Source organism: Temnothorax curvispinosus, unplaced genomic scaffold (genome assembly GCF_003070985.1).
Source record: "Temnothorax curvispinosus isolate PA1 unplaced genomic scaffold, ASM307098v1 QBEX01007450.1, whole genome shotgun sequence".
Taxonomy (NCBI): Eukaryota; Metazoa; Arthropoda; class Insecta; order Hymenoptera; family Formicidae; genus Temnothorax; species Temnothorax curvispinosus.
Genome location: NW_020217230.1, coordinates 46,982 through 73,827, shown reverse-complemented (window position 1 = coordinate 73,827; position 26,846 = coordinate 46,982). Strand labels below are relative to the sequence as shown.

General features: G+C 36.2%; 1 protein-coding gene across 1 annotated transcript in view; it reads right to left on the bottom strand.

Annotated features, from left to right (window-relative positions):
• The window catches only part of LOC112457054 (diacylglycerol O-acyltransferase 1), a 75,616-nt gene extending 49,641 nt beyond the window's left edge, over positions 1-25,975 (bottom strand). Inside the window, exons 1-4 of the mRNA XM_025019925.1 lie at positions 25,956-25,975; positions 25,179-25,307; positions 18,387-18,484; positions 5,949-6,001 (exon numbers count right to left, since the gene is read on the bottom strand). Coding sequence (XP_024875693.1) covers positions 5,949-6,001; positions 18,387-18,484; positions 25,179-25,307; positions 25,956-25,975 — 300 coding nt within the window. The remainder of the gene's footprint in view (positions 1-5,948; positions 6,002-18,386; positions 18,485-25,178; positions 25,308-25,955) is intronic.
• Between the last annotated feature and the right edge of the window lie 871 nt (positions 25,976-26,846).

Genomic DNA, 26,846 nt, shown 5'->3' with positions numbered 1-26,846 from the left:
ATATACATATTGAAACAAGCAAATACGAGAAAGAAACATTTCAGTTATACAACAAATGTCCCCCATTTAAAAACTCACTAATAATTATTAATTATATGTGATAGTAACAATTTATTCTTATAACGTGTTGATTTTGCCTAATTTTTTATAAATGACGTACCTGATTAATATATATACGAGGAGCGTTCAATAAGTAGAGCAACACATTTTTTTCTCGTCAAGGTTTGTTTTAATTGTAGTTTTAAATACATCATATTTTTCCTCAATTATTTGGCGATAAAAACTTATTTTTCAACATAATCTCCATTCAATTCTATGATTTTACACTGCCATGTGAGAGCCTTGCTCTTGCGGTATCACTCTCTGCTGGTCTGTTTCTCAGTCACTTTCTTATTTTAGCTATGACTTCCTTGTCATTGTTATATCTCTTCCCGCGGATTACGTCTTTCAGAGGATCAAAGAAATGAAAATTAGAAGGCAAGATCCGGGCTGTAGGGTGAATTGTCGTTCTTTACTCAGAGTGGTACCGCATAGGTGACCATAGGTCATGGAACTGAACGGAGATTGTGTTGAGGGATGGGCTTTTGTAGACAGGGGATTGAGGAAAGATGTGACGTATTTCAAGCTGCAGTGGGGCAAACCTTGAGTGGGAAAAGGATGTGTTGCGTTGCTTATTGGACTCCCCTCGTATATATTCATCTATGCCAATTGATAGTTAACTTTATGTCAGTTACAGCAATGACATGAAATCCAATTGATATTTCGTAAATGCAGAGAATAGTTTTATATCTAAATTCTTTTTATTTCTTTTGATATTGTCAAGGCATACACAGTAGGTATCGTGCAAAGTTCCACAAAAAATTGCAATCTAGATATTTTAGTACTAGAATTTTCGCGTCAATCCCAAAACAAGCTATTAAATTATTGCACATTAATCATGAGACACATTGTATATATAACTGCGAAAGATTATTTATTTAATATAAGTATTTGTGTAAGCCATTCATTCAATACTGCAGAAAATATTGCAAACGTTATGAAACGTGCAAAGATAGCGGAAAATTATTATGGTTATATAAACTCTGCGCTGACATTTATAATTTTGTATTTTATTGAGTAAACAATAATTTTTCTTTATTTGAGTTTTCAACGTGCTCAGTTGAAAACATACGGGATTCTGATATGTGTAAATCATTAACTGATACGCTGATGTATCTACATGCGATATATCGACAGCGGGACGCAATCTGCATTTCTATGGTAAAATTTATAAACTTAAATGTTGCAATAGTGATAACGATTTATTTATAAACTCGCGTATCTTATTACAATACTGATGATTGACTGATGAAATCATACTATGTTTTCAATTATTAATAATACATTAGGGGTTCCCATAATCTTACATATAAAATAAAAGTTTTTATATATATAAATTCTTAGTTCCTTGTAAAAAAAAAAACTTTCATTGCTATGCCATTAGCAGGTAGAAATTCATTTTCATTTAAGATTACTTTTGAATCCAATATTACATACATACGTACATACATACATACATAATATATATGCATACATATATCTACATATACTATAGATGTATATATGTTTCAAAACGTGTACAGCATTTAGAGAAACATCACTTTAGCAAAGAGCAAAGTTATAAAAAGAACTGGGGCTAAATTACTACAAATTTGCAAAACGTGAGATTACTACGAGATTAATTACAGGATAAAGTGCATTACAAAGGAGGATATAAATTACAGTCATCGTCACAGCAGCGCTCACAATATTGAATCACGGTATTTCATTCGTACGATAGCGCAGTTGGCCGCTGTTATAGGATTCAATAAAAAATTACACACCCGTCCCGGACAAAAGGTTAATTATTTAAACGCGCTGTTGGACTCGTTTGACAAAGTATCGCGTGAGCGTGATTTATCGCCGGCAAGTTATTATGGCGCGGAAACAAACGCCGACGCTCGCGGTGAGAAACATTCGCTCGTCCGGAAAATATTTCGCTTCCGCGTCGCGCACTGCAGACCTGGCTGCAAAAACTCCTCGTTTTACACTCTCGCACTTCGCGCCAAGTTTTGTATCTGAAGTAATTACCCTTAAAGACTAAGGGTACATTTCATAAAGAATGCAGTTTTACAGTTTCTTCGTAACTCAGTCGGTGAAGAATGCAGGGAAGATCCTCAGACCGTTAAAAAGAAATTCCTACATCGTATTGTCTGTCGAATCCTGTAGTAAATTAATGACTTGTTAGAGAGAGGGAGGGTTAAAGAAAACGGCAATGTATAACCGCAGTGTACAATAGTCGAATCGGATACAATATGTAAATCACAATTTTTAGAATAATTTAAAATTGAGGTTTAATAATTCTAAAACTTAAAAATTAAAATTTTAACATTTAATAAAAAACAAAAAGTATAATATACACATGTCTAAAATAATGAAACTGGACAAATATGTGTATACGGGTAAACGGTATCACGCGGTTGAAAATTAAAATCCACTCGTGAGAGATCATCCAGCATCCTAACGAAAACATGGAAAACAGAAAGCACGTTTTCCGGTCAAATATTTAGGGAACGCTTGGCCCAATTATGCTGCACAAAAAAATACCATAAATTTGATATACGGAAATAGGCGCGTATTGAATGCTTAAAAATTTATCCGATACAAATTGTACGTTCTTGTATAAATACGATAAAATTAATACAATTGTTACATTTCTTTGATCACCAAAGCGAATTTAATATCGTATAGGCGAAAATTTTAATTAATAACAAAAATTTATTAATGTGTAAATATGATTAGCAAGACTTGAAAAGATGTTGAAAATTTTACTGATATATTCGATCTGTTCAATAATAATGTTAACATTTTAAGAATGTTTTAATAATTTATGTATTATTTTCTACTCAATATATTAGTTATTAAAATATGTTTACAATATGTTAATATTATTGATGTAATGTGATTTCGTTAAATTTATAACGGAACATAATCTTTTTATCATGGTTATTTGAAATATTTATTTACGTTATTTATGTATATTAAAGCTAAGTGCAAAGCGTAAATACTGAATAAAGCCCGGATTCTATGTTCCGAAAATGGATACATTTATCATGAAAGTCGTCATCATAGATTCACTACTAACGTGCAGCATATCATTGTCGCGGGTGACATGACGGTTAAAAAATAACTCGCAAACGAATGTGGCTGATAAGTTTCCCATGCCATCAGATAGTCACGCGTTTAAATTATTAAACGGTACGAATTACACGTGCCGGTCGCATAAAAATAAAATCCGACAATTTCATTTGATTAAGCGTGATCACGTAAATGGTTGCGAAATACACGCAAAAACGGAAGCATAAGTTATCGGCGCGCGATATGTATGTTAGTTCTGAGTATTAATTTGCTATATATTATTCATACGAAGCTGCGCGCCTCGTTCTGACCAAATTATTCATACAACGCTGCAACGTTGCAATCATGCGTTCGTCATTAGTCGAATTATTAGTCGATTAGCGGCCAACGATTAATCAGTGAGTGGTAATTATTGCGTGCGCTAGCGGGGTATCGGCAGCATTTGTATGTCAATGAATTTCAGAAAAGGAGATCGGGGTAAATCGAGTTCGACGCTTGAACAGACATTGCGAATTGTATCGAGGCTGATTATACATCACGTTAAGTAATTGCGTATGCACGAAGGCATCTGTATTATTGTACTCTATATACAAGAGAATACTAATGCGAATACAAATTGATACATCCTTGCCGAAATTAATTATTCCTAACTTGACGGCCTGCCGTTTTTCGTGTTGTAATTTTACCGAGTTTCATTACGCGAAACTATCGAAAATTTATGTCTTCATTCGCGTATTACTTATTCGATTGTCACGGAATTGCCATTAGCTGTGCAACGTAATTAGTAGCGCACTATGTGGTTTAAGCGTTTACAATAACATGGAAAGGAATGCATAATGATTACACGACGGGGGGTCTGTTGTTAATTCGCGTGATGATTAGGATCGACGACTTCACGCTGCGACGATAATCGGACGCGTTTCTAGGGCCGGCGATCACCTTTACGACATGGCGATAAAGGAGCAGTGTACGAGCAATTCGATGTAAAACCCTTGCCGCGGTATTATCGTTGCACAACAGATAAAGCACTATATATGGTACCGACTTTCACCGTCGGCACCGGGAAAAATATCGCCGCGTTTATCTAGCGGCCATCAAATCGCCGTCAAATCGATCGAATTGATTTGTCCGCAAACTTCGGTCAATAAGCTACGACCAATGATCTATGTTGACTTTAAGCAAGACATTACACGATGATCATCCAAAGGGATAGTAAAAAACGTTTGTGCCAAAACGCGATGTTTGATGACGTAATTAATTGTGAAAGGGCATCTTTTCAAAATTCCATCTATTTTTAATGAAAAAAGTTGTGATTATAGAATTTTATGATTCCTCGAACAAGCTGTTCGCTAAATTAAATTATAAATCATGTCAAGCTCTTCGAAAAGTGTAAGGCGAGTATTTAAAAATTGAATGTTAATTGAATATTTGAATATTACATATAACGTAAACTCACGCACAAATAACAGCGTTTGACTTTCATAGCCCACTCTTCCTTTTTCTCCTTGTTAGGTTTAATATCAAGAATCTTTAGCTAATTAATCATTTATTTAAATTATAATATGTAATCTTTATGAGAGAACGTCCAAGCTGAATAAAAAGTACATTTTGAATATTTTACGATAAAACGTATAGACATAATGCGACGAATATATTCTTCATCGTGGCAGATAGTTTGTGAAACAAAATATACTATTTCTTATTGCCGCGAACAGCAATGTTTCAGAATATTTCACAGAGGTGGACTCGACAGTTCATTGACAGTTCACCAAGCGAGAGCTCGAGGAAGGGTAAAATGCAATAAATGTCTCCCCTGATAGTGTTCCAGTACTTTTCCCTGGAAGTTGTAGAAAAGTTATTTGTCGCGAGTTCCCCATATCATTATTATTTAGTTCCCCTATAAAAAGAGAAAAAAATATAGTCAGTCGGAGGTGAAAAGCGTGCAATGTATCTCTCAGTTCCTCGTGTTTATTTCTCTTTGACTTTGTCTTTCCCTTTATTTTTGGTTGCTCTTCGACGCTCACCATAGGTGAGTGCAAGAAGCGCAGATAATTTCTCTTCGAGTCAAGAATTCTCTTTCTCGCTCTTGATTATTTAGGATTTTATTAAACGAAACTTGAACGCGTTTATCTCCGAAGAACGCAAACGAATTCAACAGAGTGCAATTGCTCGCTTATTATACTCGAATCTCCGTTCTGACTTCATAAATCTATGTTAAAGAAAAAATGATTTACATATATAACTAGTCATATATTTAAAAAAGGCATATAAATATAGAAATTTTAGAAATATTTAAAAATGTATCTTTAATTGTACAATCGGATTTATATTAATAATAAATATGATAGGAACAAATAATATTTTCTGTTAGGTATAACGTTTTGTTTTTAATATTGTGTTCCTCTATATAATCATTTGTAAATATCCTTTATAAAATACATGTTCGTAGTTTTGAATAAAACACGATAACAGCACAGATTAAAAAATCTACAAGTGATTACTTATCTCACCGACTACGTAAAGAGAATAAATAAATTAATCACACGCGAAATTTCACAAAGCTGTTACTGATGCAACCTCGCCGATTTTTTTATTTCCAATCGATACAATGCAAAAGCGTCGACGCTATTAGGGGCGATAAATTACAATGTAACGCCTCCCTTGTCGAACGAGCTGCGGTATCGCGCGACTATCGTTCAGTCGATTACCCGGATATTGGATTTGCTCACTTTCCGCTCGCACGACCCTTATACATATGTATACCAAAATATTTGGAAGAAAAATTCACTCACCACTGACAGTCCTTTCTCGATCAGTAGACAAAGGCCCACCGGCACGGTAGAATCTGCAAAACAAATAAAACGAAAGGGGTCATTTATCGATCATACAGCTTTACGTACGTCGCTTTCCCTTCGCGAATTTGTCGTCCCCTTCTGTTTTCTCGCTCTCATTCTCTTCTTCTCACTTTTTTCCTTCCTTTTCTCACTTTTTTAAAACTGGCCGAACATCGAAATGCGCAGTCGACCGGTCGTCCTGGCCGAGGGGGTTGAAGAGAGGAAGTGACAAGGGCTTGTCACTCGGAGATATAGAGTGACGATATAGAGTGAGAGAAGAGCGGAGAGAAAGAGAAAGAGGAGGAGGCGAGAGGAGAGGTAAACGTGGCGAAGGCTGCGCAGCGAGGATAAACGCTGCCGGTGATCGAGAGCGTCGCCTCTCGATGCGTTCGGTAGGGAGGACATAAAAAAAGGGAGGAAGCGCCGATATCGAGCTAGCAGCGACGAAAGCGTCTCGTCAATAAATCATCCAAAATAGCACTCGATATAAAGCGGAAGTACGATTGGACGCCGCGTACGCCGAGCCCAAGCGCGGACACCCGGAGCTCGTGGAAAACAATATCGTCCTCGGTCCCAATTCTGATGCGGAATGAGAACGAAATGCACATTGCGTAATCATTTATTCGTCTAAATTTTCATCGCAGAATCGTCTGCGTTTTGCTGCTATCTTGCGTTAGTATGCAAAAAATGCGCGTTTCGGACATTTCAAAAATGCAAATTATGCTTTGCTACTGTGATTTTAATTAATAAAGCAATGGCAAATTTTTAACATTTTTTTATTTATACAACTTTATTAGTAAGTCATTATAAATTAATAATTAAATAACTTCAGGGATAGCTCGATAAAAGAATCTTCAACAGAAAATTTAATTCGATATTAGTTTAACGATTGATGTAGTATATCGACAAATTTATAAAAAGTTTCTAATATTCAAATATTACAAAAAAAAAACTCTGAAATATGCTTCTCGATGTCTATAACTTTAAGCGAATTAAAATTGTATTAAACTCAAGAAAACGGAATACCTATTGCAAAGTAAAATAATCTTAAATCTATTATATAAAAAAGAATTACGGCAGAAAGGAAAATGGATCATAGTAACTATGGAGACGATATCCGATTATATACACTTCGCACTTGTAAGCGAAGAGCTGGCATTCGATATTAAATCCGATTCGCATCGTACACGAAATTACGGTCGAGCGGGATTATTCGGGTATCGATCCTAACAGAGCGAGATTTGACGAAACACAAAATTTTTCTTTTATTTTACGCCGTTCTTCTTATCGTTTCCTGCAATCATTCCCAGAATCGAGAGCGTTCGGACGCTTTCGAAGATTACGTGGGTTTTCTGCGTGGATGGGCCATACGATAGCGGTCGCTGTACCCGGTAAGATTTCACCGCGAGAGAGTGGTTCGTCGTATTCTTCGAAGTATCGTCCGCTCCGGGATAAAATATGGGCGGAACTTAAATAAGTTTAAGAGATGCAACCGGATGATAGGCAAACTCGTAGAATTGGGAACCGCGAAAGCGTCGCGTCGAGAAGATCCGCGCGAAGAAATCCGGAAATGCATTCGCCTGCGGCATCAAAGATTTTGATAGGACAAGTTATGGCATCTTAATGAAAACATTGGTATTTCCAAGATATCTAATCCCTTCAAGACGTCGAGGAAATACATTAATACATTGTGACTGCAGTTTATTATTTCAAACAATGAAATTTTTATTTAAAAAAGGCTGATATATCTTTGTTTTAATAAATGTCTTTTAGATGTCTTTGTTTAAAAAAAAAAAAAAAAAAAAAAAAAAAAAAAAATAATTATAAAAAAAAAAAAAATAGAAATGTATTTTTTCTATTTTTTGAATGTTATGGAATCTGAATGCCTGGATTAAATATCTATATCACAAGAATAATTTATTCAGTTTTATATGATGAACATATGGGCATTTTATGAAATCTTTATACAAGAAATGTTATTATAAGATATAGGTCAGACATTGTATCCTGCATAATTAAGTCGTGTACAGCTATACGGATGTTACAATAGTAACCGTACGCGAGTACTTTTGCCTCCTCAGCTGTTATTAAGCACGTGAACGTTGTGCTGATTCGAGTTCTAATATGCTAATCCCAAATTAATTTTAATTAATAAGGAAAAAAAGTCGCACACTAACGAATGCAAAATGTAAATCAGGCAATTAAGAACATTAGTCACAATTAAAGGTTCTACAGTAATTTCTGTATCGTGTAAATTTCACTTCCTCTCTGTCATTCTGCTAGAAAGTCAAGTCACTCTCACGATTGATAGAATTCTCAGCTAATGAAACGAACGTTTTGATTATACACAATGTAGGCTATACCCTAAGATTGGATGCAAATTAATTGCAAATGCACTGATAAATCAAATACTTTTGTATTCTCTCAATCTGGAAGCTCATTCGAGACTTTACTGTTTTGTGATACACTTCGATATGACGCTATTACACTTTACAGCTCAATAAATGTTTTCACACGTTTTCCCAACGAATTTCTACATTAATTTGATTTATGGCAACAAATGTTACGCAAGAGGATTATCGAACCTGTTTACTTGTTGTCCACGCATACGTGCGTTGAAATTTACATCAATGTCAATACATTCCGCTGTTATATTATATCGTGATAACAAACGATGAAAAATGATCGCTTGCGAAAAGGATAATACCGAAGTAAAAAAAATAGATATGAAACGTTAATACTATTTTCGATACATATATAGTAGACCTCTATATAACAGAGGATATGTTTTGTGTTTTATAAATTCGTGTTATACACAGATTCACATAGATTATATATATTTATATATATATCTGTACCTTATATATATAGAGGTAAAAAATTCATGTCCAAATGTATTAACTCTACATTGGTCAAAATGGAGTTAATACATTTTCCAATATATCAGAAAATTGAATTGTATAATGGATAAAGGTTTATGTCTATATTACTACTAATTCCTACAATGTTTAAAAAAAATCGTATTGAAACTTTTCATAATGTCTTAATTTTAGTCAGTCAGATACAGCATGTTATTGACAATTGGCAAATCATTAAATGTCAGAGTTAATTTACCGAGTAATTTACTTTATTAAAAACTTAATAAGTCAAGTTGCTACTTTTATTTTTATCTAAAAAGTACTATTTCCCTATATTTAAAACTTTAAACCTTGTCTTCTTTAAATTCATAATAATGAAAATACAATTCTTTTTACCTCTAAGATACAGATATGGATTATGTCTGCATAAATATGTGTTCTCATACACATATTTATAAAAGATGTGTAAGGTTTTATTATTTATTATAAAAAATGTAGAATGAATATTAAAGATGTAACAGTAAAATATTTCTTATTTTACTTTAAAACAAATATTAAAATTTTTCGTCGTATTATATATAATACAAATCCTTGTTATATGAACCCATGTTATATGAGGTTCTACTGTATAATACACAAACGTAAATATATATATCATTTGTTCTCGTGTACGCAAATGTTTTTCAGTTTTCCATTATGCCAATTTTCATTCAACTTTTCGAATCTCATTGCCGAACGTACGTGGCATAAAAAAGGCATAAAAAGAAATTCAAGACCAACCCGTTTCAGGGCGACAGACGAAAGTTAAGCGACGATTGTTCCAACATGCTCACGTCAACTAATTACAAATCCTTTGAATTCGAATACGCTTCGCGAGTCACCGCTGCTTTTTGACCCCGACAGGGGATTCATAGGACCGCTTTTTCGAGCAAATTACGAGCGCACGGCCGTGCAGGAGAAAAAGCGCGGAGGCGTTTATTCGGTGAATTAAGCGCATCGTTCAAAGTGCATAAAAGCGTCCGGGAAATTGGAAGCACAGCCGCTTTGATAAGAGGATTGAAATAAAGCGACGAAAACAATCCCTTTAGCTCAACCGGTGAATAAGACATGCCAATGAAAATACTTTGATCGTGTCTTTATATTTACGTAACGCTCGAAATACGCGAGATAAAAAAAAGAGAGTTAAATAAGTACAAGTTAAAAATTTGAAACGTTGCGGTAAATACACGAGCTGCTTTAACAAGTTTGTTCAGTAATATTTGTAATATCAATAATTTCATTTTGCAATAAATAAAATTTCATATAACGTTATATAATACATCTATAAAACTAAAATACATTTGTAAAATTTAAAATAAAATCGTCGTCAGGCTGTCTTCTCTAACTCAAACGTTCTGCGATTTAAAAAGATTTGCTGTCCGCAAAACTTTTAATAAAATTGCCGTTACATCTTTCCCAAGCGTAAGTTGTAAGCCCTTCCAATCGATCTATGCTCAAAAGTCTAGGAATTTGAAAAGCACAACGAGGCACCGAAATTTTTCTTCGTCTTTCTCATAATATAGGTGATGGAATATCTAACGCGAAAGTGAAAACTGATGGTGAATGCGAGGGATCATGCCGCTGTCAGAATATTGATAAAGCGGAAAATGTATCAGTTTCAGTGTCTGACACTCTAACGTTGACGTTAATTAATGAAAACAAATGATGTCTGTCTTATATTTCAGAATACCTCCTATATACGATTTTCTCTCTTCGCTCATGTATCTTTTTTACTGTTCTTCGACGATATACCGGCGAATAGGAGATTCAAAAAGGGAATTGAAGTCAGAGGGAGAATGACGAGAGGAACGACGGGGAATGTATAAATCCAGCTGATGTCGAGCACGGCTCGCTAATAGATATTAATGGAACCCTTTTCGCCGTGGAAATTCGCCCGGTTTTTCACACCAACCGCGGGGCATGATCGCGAAAGCTCTCAGAGCTTCATCCGAGAGAAATTATACGAGAAAAAAATGGCTTTGACGAGGGGGGTATGAGAGAGCGGGGAGTTAATGGTCCACGGGCAAATCGCGCCTAGCAAACCGAGCCACAGCGATTGCGTCGCGTAATTTCGTCAGGGACGTATGCATTTTTTCTTTGATCTCCTTAAATTCTATTTGATATTCCGAAAACAATGTTTCACGTGTGACGAGTTTGTTTCACGACGGGTACGGGCTGGATTTACGAATGATGGACGAACGCCATTAAAACGATACGTTGATTCTGATGCTGCAAACGGCATTACGCGACCAATCTCCGAGTGCATTTTATTGCACAAATATCAGATGACGTCAGTGTCGAAAAATCGATGAAATATTTCGGTCTGTTTGGCAATGCGCTTATTTATTCTTATAGTGTTTGCCGTGCAGTACGCTATAAGATCCTATGTGAAAGTAAACAAGAGTTATCCACCCAACAAAAGACTTTTCGGCGAGGCAAAAAAAATCATTTTATCATACATCAAAAGAGAAAGAGAGATAAGATATTAGAAAACTAATTTTTATATTTATTATAATCTCTTAACCGCCCTGCTTTCAAAATTATAATTTGCTTACAATAAAGTTTTTATGTACTGAAAACAAAGTTGCTTTTTATTTTTCTTTCGCATTTTAACTCTGAGATTGTCTGTAATTTGCAGAGTAAATATGAACGTTTCATATTTATATAAGTGGTAGCTTCCAATGATTTATCAAGTAAATATTATCCTTGAAAATATTGTGCATTATGTTTGCAAAAATTAAATATTTCGAGTAATTCAATTATAAATAAAAATCAAAATATAATTGTAATACTTGTGATGAATAGTAGAAAATAATAGCAATTTAAGACTAGAGAGTGCTACTTGGTCCAGAGAATCAGTCTTACAAAAAATATATCCCTCCAAAAGATGCATTGAGGTAAATATTTCTCACGTCTGTTAAATGCTGCCGTGTCAAAAGCTAAATGTAAACGAAAGAAAGTACCTCTGCGGCACATGTATTTCGCGTGAAGCAAGGGTGGTGCCTTAACGGATTGCGGTAATCTGCCACATAACGGCGAGGCCATCGCGTTAACGGGATGAAATTTTTCCGAGGTCTCATCGGAAGGAAAAAGAGAGTGAGAGAGAGAGAGAGAAGAAGAGAGCGCAGAGTCGAGCATACGAATAATGTCAGTGCAAAACAGACAATAATAGAGGACGTGCACCGGCTCAAAGGTAATCGACCTTCCACCCCCGAGCCGATCTCCGATCTCAGCTGCTAATTAAGACTTTTACCTTTTTTTTTTTAGTGAGTCTCTCCTATCTCTCCTGAAACTCCTCTCGGGCTGCCGCCGTGTCGGACGAGAAGACGCCCGGTTACACGGCGCAGCTCGCGAAAACTCGTCGCCCGAGATGGCGAAGATGAGAGAGAAAGAGAGATCAAATCCCGTCTGGGGAGGATCTTAATTAGATTCTGACATCGAGTTGGCGACATTCTTTCGACGCGTTTCACGAAAGTTTGATAAACGCCCAGGTAGGCGCAGCGGCGCGTCTTATTTTGCAGCGTCTTTCAACCCTCCTCGCTAATACAGTAATTAAAGTTAACGCGAATATTGTCGCGAGAAGTACTTTTTTTCAATAAGTCGGTATTATTTTCGCTTTATTAATTCAGTTCTTGTCTGCATTTCAACGCTGAAAATTCAAGCGCAAAATAAAAATTCTATCTATATAAGGACAATAAATTGATATAGATACAAATCGTGTATATTTTAATTACGAAAAACGGTAGTTATTACACACATCGCTTGCAAAGTATTCAATTTGTTTTTAAACGTTTTTTTAACGAACTTTAAACCGATTATTTTTACGACATCTCGGGCATCAACACAGGTTTTATATTGGGCATAAAAGCGCGCGTGTATCGCACGCTGATGCGTAGCTGTGTGCCATCACGACAAAGGAGGGCCTTAATTAGCACTCATAATTATTCGTAATTAGCACTCTGCGCGCGTAGTTCAGGCTTTCGACGATGTCTCCGGGTGGCGGCGGTGGCGGCGCCGCCGCGCCACTGACTGGCAATAAAAAGGCAACGTAAACCGCGGACGGAAAATCGCCTCTTTTCACTACCCCCGTCTTCCGACTTTACTGGGCTCTGTATATAGATATACGTATACACGACGCCACCTTTCTTTCACTCTTTCTTTTCACTCTCCGGTTTCTACTTCCCACCCCCTCTCCCTTGCCGACTCCTTTTTCCACTCTATCTTTCTTTATACCTCCTTAATCCAGGAGTGGGCTCGCGTCGCCGCCGCCCGAACGGAGGCTTCCGCGAGCTTTAACCGACGCTACCCTGTTTACGTCTTCAGGCAACACACAGAAGAGATTTATAAACGCAATTCTGAAACGATTGCGGCACAGAATGACATTTTTCGAACCTTTTACCTTTAAATCTTATTATCGTCATGAAAAAAACTCGTAATCTTCTTGATATCTTATGACAGTATTTTATTTTAAACGAGATCTTTAAATAATCTACAATTGTACGTAATCAACGTAATAAATGTGCCAAAATAAAATGGGCAATTCTAATATTTATTTTTATTCCAATCTTTTACATTCTTATTTCATGAAATTTCTGTGGAAGAAAATCTCATTTGGGAGTAGAAATTATAGAATTTTATCAGTATATCCGCAGTCTCTCTGCGAGAGATTTCCAGGAAGTTGAATTTTTTATACTCTATCTACTTCTGTCTCCAATGTTTTAAATAATCTTCCAATAACATCCAAAAATTATTTATTATTTCTTTGATCAATGATAGGTACGCTTGTTCGATTTTTTTTCATAAATCAATAAATTAATAAACTTTTTTCTTATATAATAATGCAGAATCTATCGTAATTTTCAATCTCAAATAATTCCTAGAAAAATATTTTGTGCATATACTATATATATAGTGATACGTTTTATGTCGATGCTTCTTTCCTATTCTCGCTGAGTTTTGTAATGAGAAAGACAATCTTGCAGAAAGATAATGATACACGTGAGGTCTCTAATCAAAAGAGCAGAGCAAAAAGGTAAAAAAGAGCCCATAATTGTTCGGTCGATGCGCACTTGTATAGTAAATCTACGTTTAGCTAGGCCGAACGCATTGGCAATAAATGGGGGGATGCGCAGATAGCAAATGCGTACGGAGGGATTTCACGAGGGCAATCTCGCATTTGATTCGATTACTTGCACGCCGTGCTGCTCGTGCGCGGATTAAGTAATTCATACGACGACCCGTTCCTTCGTTCCCCATTCTGCGCTTTAATGACTAGCGCGAACGGCGAAACGTATAACACCCGGCGTGAAAACTTGGCCCGGAAACTCGCCTTTTGAAATTAACGCGAAAACGATCTCTATCGCGCGAATTTTCTCATTTCGGCGCCCGGTTCCAGCCACGCTTTTCCTTTTAAAATTTCACCTTTTGTGAAATTCATTCGCGACGCTTGTGTAATTTTGATAGCGGTTTGGATAGGCGATGAAGAACAAGTAATAATTGTTTTGAATATTAAGCTGAATGCAAACCCGCTTCAAACCGTCTGCGTAAAATGACATGTGAACCAATTGATTCGAGAAAAAACTAAAAGGGGAAGCTAAAGAAGAAAAAAATAAAATATTCATTTCGCGAATATAGCAGTTTCTGAATAACATAATACTCGAGCGATTTAGTGCGGTTTTATACAATATGAAAAATATAATGTCTATTATAGCCGTAATTTAAAGAGCGATGAGATCATTACACATATTCTAGCAGTAGACTCTTTCGCGGAATACCATTACAGCAAGCGCCACAGGGGGATTGACAGCTATAGTGGACATCGTTAAATGCTTTACCGCGATGTGGTTGTTCCTAGCGCTCGGCGCGCGAAATCCACAGGCACGGCATGCAAATCTCACCGGATTCGGTCTTAACACTCGGCGAACAGAGAGTAAGATACACTAAAGCGGGGCGCCGACGATGTTGCAAACGTTATGAGAACAAGCCCTTTCGCCGGTGAACTATCATAGCGGTTGGCTAGATGGTCGGTGAGGTAGCTGGCCGGCCATACCCTTTCACATTTAGTCCCGGACTCGTTATGCAACGTGAGGGCTACGAGCATTGAGTTACAGTTAACTTTAAGTTACCCTGGAACTTCCCGTCCCGGAACTTCCGGAAAACCGCCGTACGGACGGCCGCTACACGTTCCCCGGAAAGATCCATTTCCTCGTCCTGTAAACCCCACGGGGCGAAAACCCGAAAAGCGAAAACTGAATTGATGTATATTTATCCGGTTCTTTCTGATTCTCTATTCTCGTGCTCACCGCCATGTCATTATTAAATCAAGAGGCATTACTATTTCGAATAAGTGCAGGTGACCCGCATCCGTCATCTTGTATAATTCGTCAGGAAATTGGATCGAGGCTGCATAAATAATCACTACGGAAGTTCACTTTATATCTTCAATAAAGAAATCCGATTATAATCAAATCGATTCCAATTCTAATAATTATTGTATATTAAAGACGAAATGCGAAATAGATAACCGGATGGATTAATAATTCCGATAAAGTAAATAATGCTTTTTATGTTTATCTTTATCTTCATGTTGTATATTTTAAATATCTTTTTAAATATGTAATATATCGCAAAATATCTATCAAACAAATGAATACTGCATCTGGTAAAGAAATATGTAATAGAGATAACTGATAGAGATACCTCGAGAGATACTCTTCGTTAATAAACTGCATGGCTTTATTAATCCGATGTTCTGATGTACATTGTCGAGGAATATACGCAACAAAATTTCAATTCGACGTGTTTTCGTGTCCGACATTTTCTGTAGTCATTCACCGAAAACAATTTCATCATTTCCGTATCGTCATTTCCGTTAACGCAATTTAAGTTTTAATGATGTCAAAGCATAGATCCGTAGAACAGATACAAATGAAACAAAAATATATTCCTCCGGAATAATTTAACTCACCGAATGTCTGATACGTTAACTATAATTAGTACTCTGATCACTAAACGACCCAAAGTAGCTAGAAATCTTGTGTTAAAAAAATAATTTTGACTTACTCGCTATGAAAATTATTATACGAGGGATCACGTAGAACAGGGGAAACGAAATACACCCTACTAGGCCCCGTGGAAGGTAGACGGAAGGTTAGTAAAAAGGGAACGAGTTTAGCATCCCGTTGGAAATAGCGACGGCGCGGCGCTCGACGCAGATTCTAAAATACGGGAACTATTAGTCGTAGTTTCCCATGAGCATTACGTTCCCTTATGTGTAAATGATGTAACCCTCCATGGCGGCTTAGTCGACGTAAGCCGCCCGCGTTCAATCTGCACAGGGGATTGAAACTGTTAGGGAAATAATTGCGCGAAATTATCCCTGTTAGACTGATATCAAGAGCAAAAATAATTCCTTCCAAATAGAATTGATTTTAACATATCTGAAGATGAATCAAAGGAAGATAATTTTTATAAGCATTATTTTCTCGTAAAAAGGAATATGAACATATATAGAAAATCAGATATTATATTTCTAACGTTGTAACATCATGACGAGAAATTATTTGATTTGTAAAATAACTCTTTAAATGTGTTAAAAAATGTCAGTTTCTTAATAAGGGAAAGATACTTGCGTTATTAATTATACAATCTTCCTCTACATTGCATTATTAATATTTCGAAATTTTTCATAGTCTTTCTGTTGCGGCTGCTAATTTGCAACCATTGTGCGTGCAACCCGCATTTAAAATTGCACACGTACGCGACTGTTGCACGTATGTAAGTTATGGCGTTGCAACCTCGGAGCAACAAGCGAGCGCACTGTGCGGTACTAAGGGGACAATACGCGAGGAATATGTTCGCTATTTAAAGGAACGATGCCTTGCATGCTTTAAAATTTATGTTTCACGCGAGACCCGTTGAATTTCAACCCACTTTAAAAGTCTAGGCTAAAAACATTACATCGCAAAATCTCACAAGCTTAAATTTTACCGGGTGCTGCGCGATATTGCTAATGATCTGAATCATAAAATTTAAATGTTAGCACAAATGTTAGTTTCTCGGACATTTTTCTTATATATTTATATTTACTTAACGTTATTAAATAAAAACTATTATTTACTATGTAATAGCATAACATATATACATATATATTTAACAAAATAGAAATATATTAAAATCTTTAAAGTAAAACGATAATTTCAGTAACAAGCATACTACAAATCATGTAGTAAAACATAAATTACGAAAATAATACTAAAGCTCATCCCTGTTAGTTTTTCCAGCATAGAGATACAGAAGCAAACTATATCGTCGAAAAAATGCTCAAATGCTGTTCCTGAAATAAGCAACTGAAATAAATACCTATATAGAGAAACATTCAGAGAATCGATAAATTCTAGGAAGATAGGAAATTACCCCCGTCAAATTGTTTCCACCTTTTTGCAATTTTGCAATGCGCGATCCATAACGAGATAATTAAAACAAAAGCCGAGTTGCCAGACAGAAGCAGATTTCATTTCTCCTCCCATCTCATATCAGCACCACCGACGTTGCTCCGCGCACTCTTCGTTTCATTTCGCCCTGAACGGTTTTAGCGCATTCTCCCCATTCCTTTTTATTATTCTTTTTATACTTTTGCTTAAGCGTTATCTATGGTCGGCTGTCAAAGAGAAGATAAAGTTTGACTTTAAATTCTCAAAGCGTTATTCATCGTTTTCTCGATGTTTTTGATAGGCTCGCACTGTTTCAGTCTCAATCCAGTTTCTTTCATCCATTATCTTCAGGGGTAAAGTTATATGCGTCATTGCAGCTGTGCTCAGAAGCGCGGATATCGACGGATATTCACATTACATACAGGTGAATAAAAAAAACATGTCAACCGGGAAATGGTGAAACTGAATTACCACGGATACTATAGAGAATCAACGTGGACCGACCGCGACCCGCGACAATAAAAGCGGAATTTAGAGTCCGGCATAGCTTTCCTTCTCTCGCCGATGCAGCTCGATTTTATAGATTTCCACAGCGAAAAGTGATTGCGAGCTCGTGGGCTTTTTATTTTAAATGTTCAATGAATAGATATCGCATCGTAAATAATACGAATTTGTCTTACGCAATTTAATCATTTTCCTAATATTTAATCTAAATAACTTTTTGTTTCTGCAACCTTACTGTTACTTTGTAACTTTGTTAGTAACTATGTTAGTCAAATTAATTTTCTATTTGGTACATTTTTAATGATCCGATAAATAATTTTTGGCGTTAAAATATTCTATATGAAAGCAGTAGAATTTAAAAAACTAATTGACAGATAAAAGTCACTTTAAATAGTAAGGGATATCCCTTAATATGTCAATATTTTTCCGATTGACATACTTTCGTTGATATTGACATAGACTTATAATAAATGTCGATCACTTTGTAATCGAGGCCATGCATTGACAGCTCTGTTTCCGTTAAACAAATATAAAATGACATATCATGCAGCAGTTTCACTCACAGCAGATCAGCAGCAATGACGGATATTCTTCGCCGCCATTCTCGTCTTTGCCGCTAAGGAAGAGAAACCATTGCCAGGGATCCACTCTGATTCCATATCTGTAATATAAAGTAAAAAGAAATATTTAATTTTTCTCAATTAATTTCGAATATTTAAATAATTTTCAATAAATATTTTCTTACAAACAGCAATAATTTACAATTAAATAATATATGACGAAACTGACATAACATTAATTCTAACAATACAAATGGTATACATGTGAAAATAAATAAATTATATAAATATATTATAGATATATCATATAGAAATATACATATGTATATTAATATATTTTATATTATGCGTGCAAAATAAGATCAAAGTTGATAGATTTATTTATATTTAAAAAGATATGCACAGTTATATCTTGTTGCGTTACAAGGGAAATAAAATCAAGAAATAAGAAAGGATAAATATAAGATAAAACACGCGGCACGTTTTCTATTATAACCTTTAGTTTTTCATGGTTGGTATACTATAAGCGTAATGCAAACTGAAGAAGCAAATACTACATTATTATAGTCTGTCTCTGGTAAGATCTCTTCCACAGAGATGGTTCCAAGCAGGAACAAAAGAAAATAAAGGGAGCAGGTCCGCGTTCTTTGTTCTGAGATAAATAATAACTGTCCCATCGCACCACGCCAGGCAAAGAGGAAGCTCATGCTGGGAAATAAAACGATTTCCCTAGAAAGTCGACTCAATGGAAATGCAGGAAACGTCTGTCCCATGATGATTGACTGTGATCTTGATGTGAATCTGTGATTTATTTTGATGGCGCACGTCGGAAAATATTATAAACGATGCCCGCCGACTAAATCGTGCCGGATTATTTATTGGCAATTTCGTAAAATGGCACTTTCTGCGCGCATACGAATCATTAATTTTTGCACGTAAATCAAACGGAGTTATGCAGAAATGGAACGCGTCTGATAACATAATAAACAAATGGGATATGCTAAACTGCGATATTCGATTAAGTTATGTTTGTCCATACTATAAAAAGCTATATTGATTACAAAAGCTGTACAAAATATGCAAATAGGATTTGCATAAATTTAACTCATGTTTTGTTCATAAATACGAATGCGATAAAGTTAAAATTATAACAAGTAAAGATAATTTGTGTAACGTACGATAATTTGTAACGTGCGGGCTGAAAATTACTCTCTCATTTATTTCGAAGTAGACAAATTGCATTCGACGACTATTATCAGATTATCACTGTTACATCCATAAAAATACGTTGTAATGTGTCTTATCGCTATATTAGCCTGAAAACGCAATTTACGATGGTATCGATCTAAGCCATCGAGAACATTATTTTCTCGCGGGACGCACGAGGTAGGTGTACCGGCCGAAAAAAGGCACTGCACACTAATGGCTTCAGGTCGTACATGCCCGTTAACGATGATAAACGAGGCTTATGTGTCGAGTAATTAAAGAATTCAAAGTCGGCGCGTTGTTTCAGATAGACAATATTTATTGGGACGCAATCACACACACACACACACACACCGACCTAGTTCTCCGCGGAAACGCTATATCGGTCATGTTGACGCAGTTACGGTAATTGGACAATAGCGTGGAAAAAATATGATTCTTGTTCATAATTAATTGGTGCAACGCGCCGTGTGACAGCCGATCGGTGATAATTTATGAAAATATCTTCACATATGTCGATACACACATAAATAATGCAATATACAACATAAATAATGCAAACCCCAGTTTTGATATATAGCAATGTTTAAGTCAATCAAAGGCTATCACTTTGTATGTATGATCATAAATAATGCACGGAAAAAAATTAATTTAATAATAAAAAATCAATCAATTATCTACAAGAGACGCGACAGTGTAATCGCGCCAAGTGTAATTTTATTTTATTGTCAAATCAATCTATCCAAAAGTCAAATAGTAATAGGAAATGCAAATGCAACATTGTTTAGAAAGACAAAACTTTGCATTTTTTATTACATTTTAATAACAAAGTAGCAAATGAAAAGAAGCCAACGTCAAAGAAAGACTATCCAGTAATTCATTCGTGTTCGAAATATTCATTTCAACGACGTAGAAAGATTTATATAGCCAAGAAAGGAAACAATCGTTCAATGTCGATGATTAAACCGATCCGGCGTCGATACGCGTGTACACACGGTGGATGAGTCTCATAAAACATTTTTCGAGTGCTCGAAAGTTAAGGGGATATCGCACTTATCGAAACTCATCGCTTCGAGACGTGAGCAGAAACGATATTAAATTTCTTCCCCGGCGGGAATAGCCGTCTTGATCCGCCCGTTAAATCCACGCTCGTTCTTCGTCCGCCGGAGTTCGTTAATACAGCGTCACGATAAAATCCCCAATTTCACGTCGAACGTGGTGAGAGGGAAACGTCGGGGTCCTGGGGGGGGGGGGGGGGCCCCGCGGGGGGGGGGGGGGGGGGGGGGGGGTGACTCCACGGTGGGTGCGAGAGCGCGCGGAGGTCCAGATTGGAAGAGTTATGGCGCCAATATGGGACGGGCCGGAATGAAAATGTGAACGCGCGAACGATTCGCATTAAATATTAATAACGCGCGAAACGAGACGTCTTCTTCACTTTTATGATTGTAAAGAACGCCGAGGATGATTCTTCTTCTGTGAAATTAATGGCAGGGCCTGAAGGCTCGTTTTGAAGTGTCGGATTGGCTCGGTGAGGCGAGATGGATTGTTTTCAAGGCGAATTGGAGGGGTCGTGAACGCGCGTTGGTTAAAATTTATTTTGATATTTATCTAGATAAAATACATCACAGCTTATTAACGATCCCTTCTAAAATTCATTGTATAATATATAATGTCGATTTATATATTCCGCATAAATTTTTTTGTTGGATGTAGCATTTTTAGTGATTTCAATATGGCATACATTTATAATAAATCCATTTTCATTTATATAGCATCTCTATCATTTTCTTACAAATCAATATATCTTTTCACTTTGCATCTTGCTATTCTTTGCTCAATACCGATCTATCTAAAGAAATGTAAAATACACAATATACAAAGCGATATCCGGTATTGAGACTTATCAAATTTCCAATGACATTAGTTTCTTTCTGCGCTATAATAGATATCGAACTGCAGAATTTATAATCCGGATGAACAATAAACGAGTTTTATGTTCTGACACGATGCAAAAGTCTTTGCGAAAATGGCTGATAAAGTAGGACACGATGGAAATAATCATTACTGAGACAATGTCATATCCATAAGACCAGATCAATTTTTAATGTGTGCTATAAATATGCTATAAATATGACTGAGGTCATGACTAAAATTCAACAATATTATTCTTTATTCTTAGTATATCGGGAAAATTTGATTACGTGAGAGAATATACTAATTTATATACTTTTACATTAAATAAATTTGTATTAAACATAAAGAATTCGTAATTTCAATTTTTTTCTAAAGATTTTTATTTAAAATATATAATACCTTTTCTAAGAATGTAGTATCTAAAAATACATGATGTCGAAAATCTGTGACAGGAATAAACTAATTGTCTCACTTTTCTTATTTATCTTATCCATGGCATTTTTTACTTGTTGATCCGTTTATTACCGCGAAGAAGCAGTAATTTATCATCAAATTATCATAGATCTAATTGTTTAATCATTTCTGCAGACATTTACACTAAAAATAAATCGTAAAATGAGAAAAAAATAATCGACGAAATCGCGTGTCTTGAAATAAACGCACATTCATATCTCCAAATGCATAAATTATGATTGCATGGCGAATCTCTGAAAGTTTTACGAACAATTCACGTAGCTACGAAAGACAAGGAAGGAGAAACTTCAGTAACTTCCTTTACCCACCTCCGCGGACTTTTATCGATAGCGAGGGTCTTTCGTCGAGAGTTCGATTAATTGAGCTCTCTCGCTGCCTTTTTTCACTTCGCAGAGAAGCATCTACCCGTTTTCTTACCGACGTGCTTTTTTTCAGTCGCCAATCTACCCTTTTCTCTTTCCCACCCTCGTCCCATCGATTAATCTCGATCCCAGCAAAATCGTGTCGACAACCTCATCCTCGCGATTCGGCTGCTGCTTGCTCTTGTTCTTCGCGAATCAAGTCTGGAAAAGTTTTTACCGGTTGAAACGAATCAGTCGAGGACGCGGACTGTATTAAATGGTTACAATTTCTTCGAAGTGTTCATTCGGAAGTGCCGATAAGTTAATTAAGCGGTGACGCGATTGTATACGCGAAATTATATGGCCGATTGAACGTTACGTCACATAGAGCGCGATGAAACGCGACAGACATATATATCTGTTATTATCGGATATGTACGTCACGCTAATCTGTCCGATATCTGTCTAAACTACGCATCTAATAATTTCTACAAACTTAATAATGTTTAATAAACATTTTATTAAACTTATCACTTTAAAAAGTATACATGCTTGACAGCATACATCCATTGTGTAAATTGTATTGCATAATATTGTTAAATATTGCTTATTATGAAATCGGATGTCTGGATAGAAAATTGAAGGCATCAATCGAATGCTAAAATGCTTTTAGTTCGAGCATAATCGCTTAGGACCGTTCATAGCTGCGCCTGTTTCAGGCTTGTATGAAGCGTGTCGGGGCCACCTCGAGCAATTACGTCGCAAAAGTTCGCTCGAAAGTTTTTCCACGCTTAACGAGCGTGATAAATTTCTGTTACGCGCCCCCGGGAGCGACCGGACGCGAGGCCGAGAGTTTACAACAGCGATAAAAATCTCGTTGAAATTATTCATGGACAACGCTTACGCTTCTCTCTTGTCTTCAGAAGAAGAAGGCAACTAACTTACTCCTCTGAGGACAATATCCTGCGAGGAGAAAGCGTCGCGCGTCCTAGCAACAGCGTCAATACGCATAAGAAAATGATTAGCTCTGAGAATGCGATCCTGGTTCAACTTATTTTAATGTGCGCGGATTAATTATTATTTGTATAAAATCTAGATATCTATAACGTTCATATTCTGTGTCAAGAGATGCAGTTTTACGAATAAAAGACAAGAAATGTTCAAGTTTCAGTTGTTTGATTTGGATTCGTGAGTACTAGTTCGTGGCCATCGCTGCAGACGACGACTAATTCGATTGGAAAGGGCAAGGAACGGTCAGTTCCGCTCCATCCTGCTATCCATAAATTAATTTGCTATTACTCGTACTCCTCTTTCTTCCTTTCACCGGCAGCGCATCACGTAACGACCTGCGACGGCTGATAAGTCAATCGAATGATTCGTTATACTAAAAAGTACATAAATTTCCACGAGCGCCGGAATAAATTAAATTATCACAATGATAAGCATAGATTATCTCGCTCGATACAGGCGTAATAATTTATATTCAATTTAAACTCTATTCACGAGACTGCTATAGCTTGTAGCTTGTAGCTCATTTTATAAATGAATCTTTCAATATTATACGACATCTTATTAAGTAAAAAATATATAACTTTGAATCTCGTCGCAAGCTTAACAATCTGACAGGCAATATTTCGATCTTCTGCTGTGCCATTTCTCTTCTCATTATCTTTCTTCTTATTACGAATCTTACTAAATTCAATATCGAATGACATACTCATACATACGCTATCGTAACAATAACAGTGCGGTCGGTTTATAAAGGTATCATATTTGTTTCCATCTGTAGAGCGTTCGTGATGAAATATGAGTGCACCAAAACATCATGCAACCTTACCGGTTGACAATCTGTCACGGTGTTCCAACAACGTTTGCCGAGCAGGCTCCAAATAACATCCACTTACCCGAGCTATAGCCATCCCTAAAGAACAGCGAGTAATCGCGCTGAAATAGTTACAGCTACAAACTCAATTTTGTCAGCTTGCCTGCTGGCAATCGATTCTTTTTGTCGTACCTTGTCAATCGCTACGATAGCATATCCATCAAATTGATAGAGGCACTTCTGATCGCCTCTTGTTCCCCTATCGTATTCCCATTGATTGCCAACCCACGCAAAGACACCCTCTTCTAATTTCGGTGAGTCAGTAACAACTTGATGACGCTATTGCTTGTCAAAACTTCCCCTGTTTTTATTCATGAAAATGATTGATCCATACAGTCACTTAAACATAGCGAACTCATAGACTCGAATTTAATACATTATGGACACTCACATATATTTACGTATCATATACTACTATACATTTCTGTGAGCAATAGTGCAACAAACATTCGAGAGAGAAAAAAAAGAAAAATAACAATTCATCAATTTTTATTAGAATTGACAGATTCAATTTAATCGGCTCAACGTTTAGTTCCTTATTCAGATTTTCTTTCTCGAAATTCACCCTCGATTTCAAATGCGAGTGATCAAAGATTTTTTTACTGAAGTATCTTCAAGAATTAGAAAAATATCCCATTAGAATTTAAAACGTTTTGTGATATCTTATTTTTTTAATTCGTCATTGTTTATATATTTTATATAGTTTATATAATATATTTTATATATAGTAAAATATATAGTTTATATATTCTTACTGCGTAGAAAATAAAATTAATTATTAGTTCAGATAATGATTCAATTTTATTATGCCAACAAAAACGATTAGCATAATTTCCGTTGATTGATTAGTTGATATTATTGTGTACCATAATTTTCTAGCAATCAGAGCATTTATTACTGACAAATTGGACTATGACCCGATGAAATCGGCCACATTCGTTAGATAACGGAATATTATCGACAATTCAAGATACTCACTTTATGAAATTTTCAAGCAGTAACCGGATACCACCGATACCTAGCAGTAAGAAGCCCCAGTTGACAAATCCCGTGAAATTATCGAAGCCCGAACTCCAAGAAAAGAGACTATCTCTTGGACGGTGACATCTGAAAAAGAAATAAGAGAACTTGAATAAACCATTTTTCATTATTTATTCGTTATTATAGGCAATGTCGCCGATAATTTTTCAAGTCACTTTGCAAAATGTGTTACATAATAATTATTGAGTTCCTCAAAGATTGAATTATGTAAGTAATATCTTTCATGTATATTTTGTATTCGCCTCTTTACGATCTCTTTATGCACAATGAGCTCGTTATTATACGGAAATTCGATAATAGACCGAGCTCCAAGTAGCTATGAAGGGGAAGAAGGTATTAAGGAGAATGTTCTCATTCTGGTGCCATACTAGCAAAATTCTCCTTGTGCGCGAGCAGTATGAAGAAAGACGTATATGAACGTCATAGGGATGAGAATGGGACAATAAAGGGGCTTTCATATCGCACGGTTATACATGTCCTTATATCAATTTACGGACTGACGTATAGTTCACACGTGACGACGTGGTAAATGATATGAGTCAGTTTTATCGCAATAAAAGATGCTCGTTATATGACGGACGTTCAAGCAACCAATTCAGAGACATCCCATGGGAGCTGCGATTCTCGCGTTTTCCTTGTGGATCTAGATAGCAAAATGTAGTTTATAACGGACGATCATAGCAAAATTACTATTATCGTGCACAACTCTCTCACTTTGTGCTCTCGACGGACATTGCTTTGCGTTCGGCAGGCATTCAGGACATCGCAAATTTCGTTTAGACCGCGCTCCGTTGGGGTATCAAAGTGGGCAGTAATAATGCATCCCGGTCCTGCGAAGATACACAAATTGCGTGTTTCACTTTCAGAACATTTATCTCTCTCTAGGGCGCTTCTTTTTAAAAAAATCCTTTGGTGCTCCATATATTATTAAAAAAAATAATTGCAAAATTAACGACAAAAAGAACTAATAAGATAAACAATCAAAAAGACAGTCTCAAGATCACGTTTTAAAAAATAATTAAATTTTATATAAAATTGTTTAAAGTTAACACAATCTCATCGTGTAATTTTTTAAAATAAGTGACACTTTAACGAGCATCTTCCACGATTAGTGATAACCAATTCATTTATTTCCTCGCTATTATACTCTCTTTATGATATGACAGTAGTGGCTCATCCGACACGGTAAACCGTTATCATGAATCGCGCGAGTACGCCTTCTCGGTCAAAAATACAAGAGGCACTCGAATGTTTTGTGCGCCATAAGACAAAACCCTTTCGAAAAGTTTATACGATGGTCCTCGTCGACCCTTGTCGCGAACGCGCACCCAACGGGGGGATGACAGACGTGTATTGTGGAAGCCGATTATGGAGACGCATCCGATATATAATCCACCCTAGAGACACCAAAGACAAGAGGGTTTTGTGTTACAATCCCCTATCATATAGATATATACCATTCAGATTTCATGCACGGAGTATTGTTGACGATGCGCACTTGCCAGTCACGCGAGAGAGAGAGCGGCGCACCATATGGAATCTTCGATATCTAAAGTGCTTATTGGACGTACATGACGATGCGAAAGAAGTACGTACTAAAAGGAT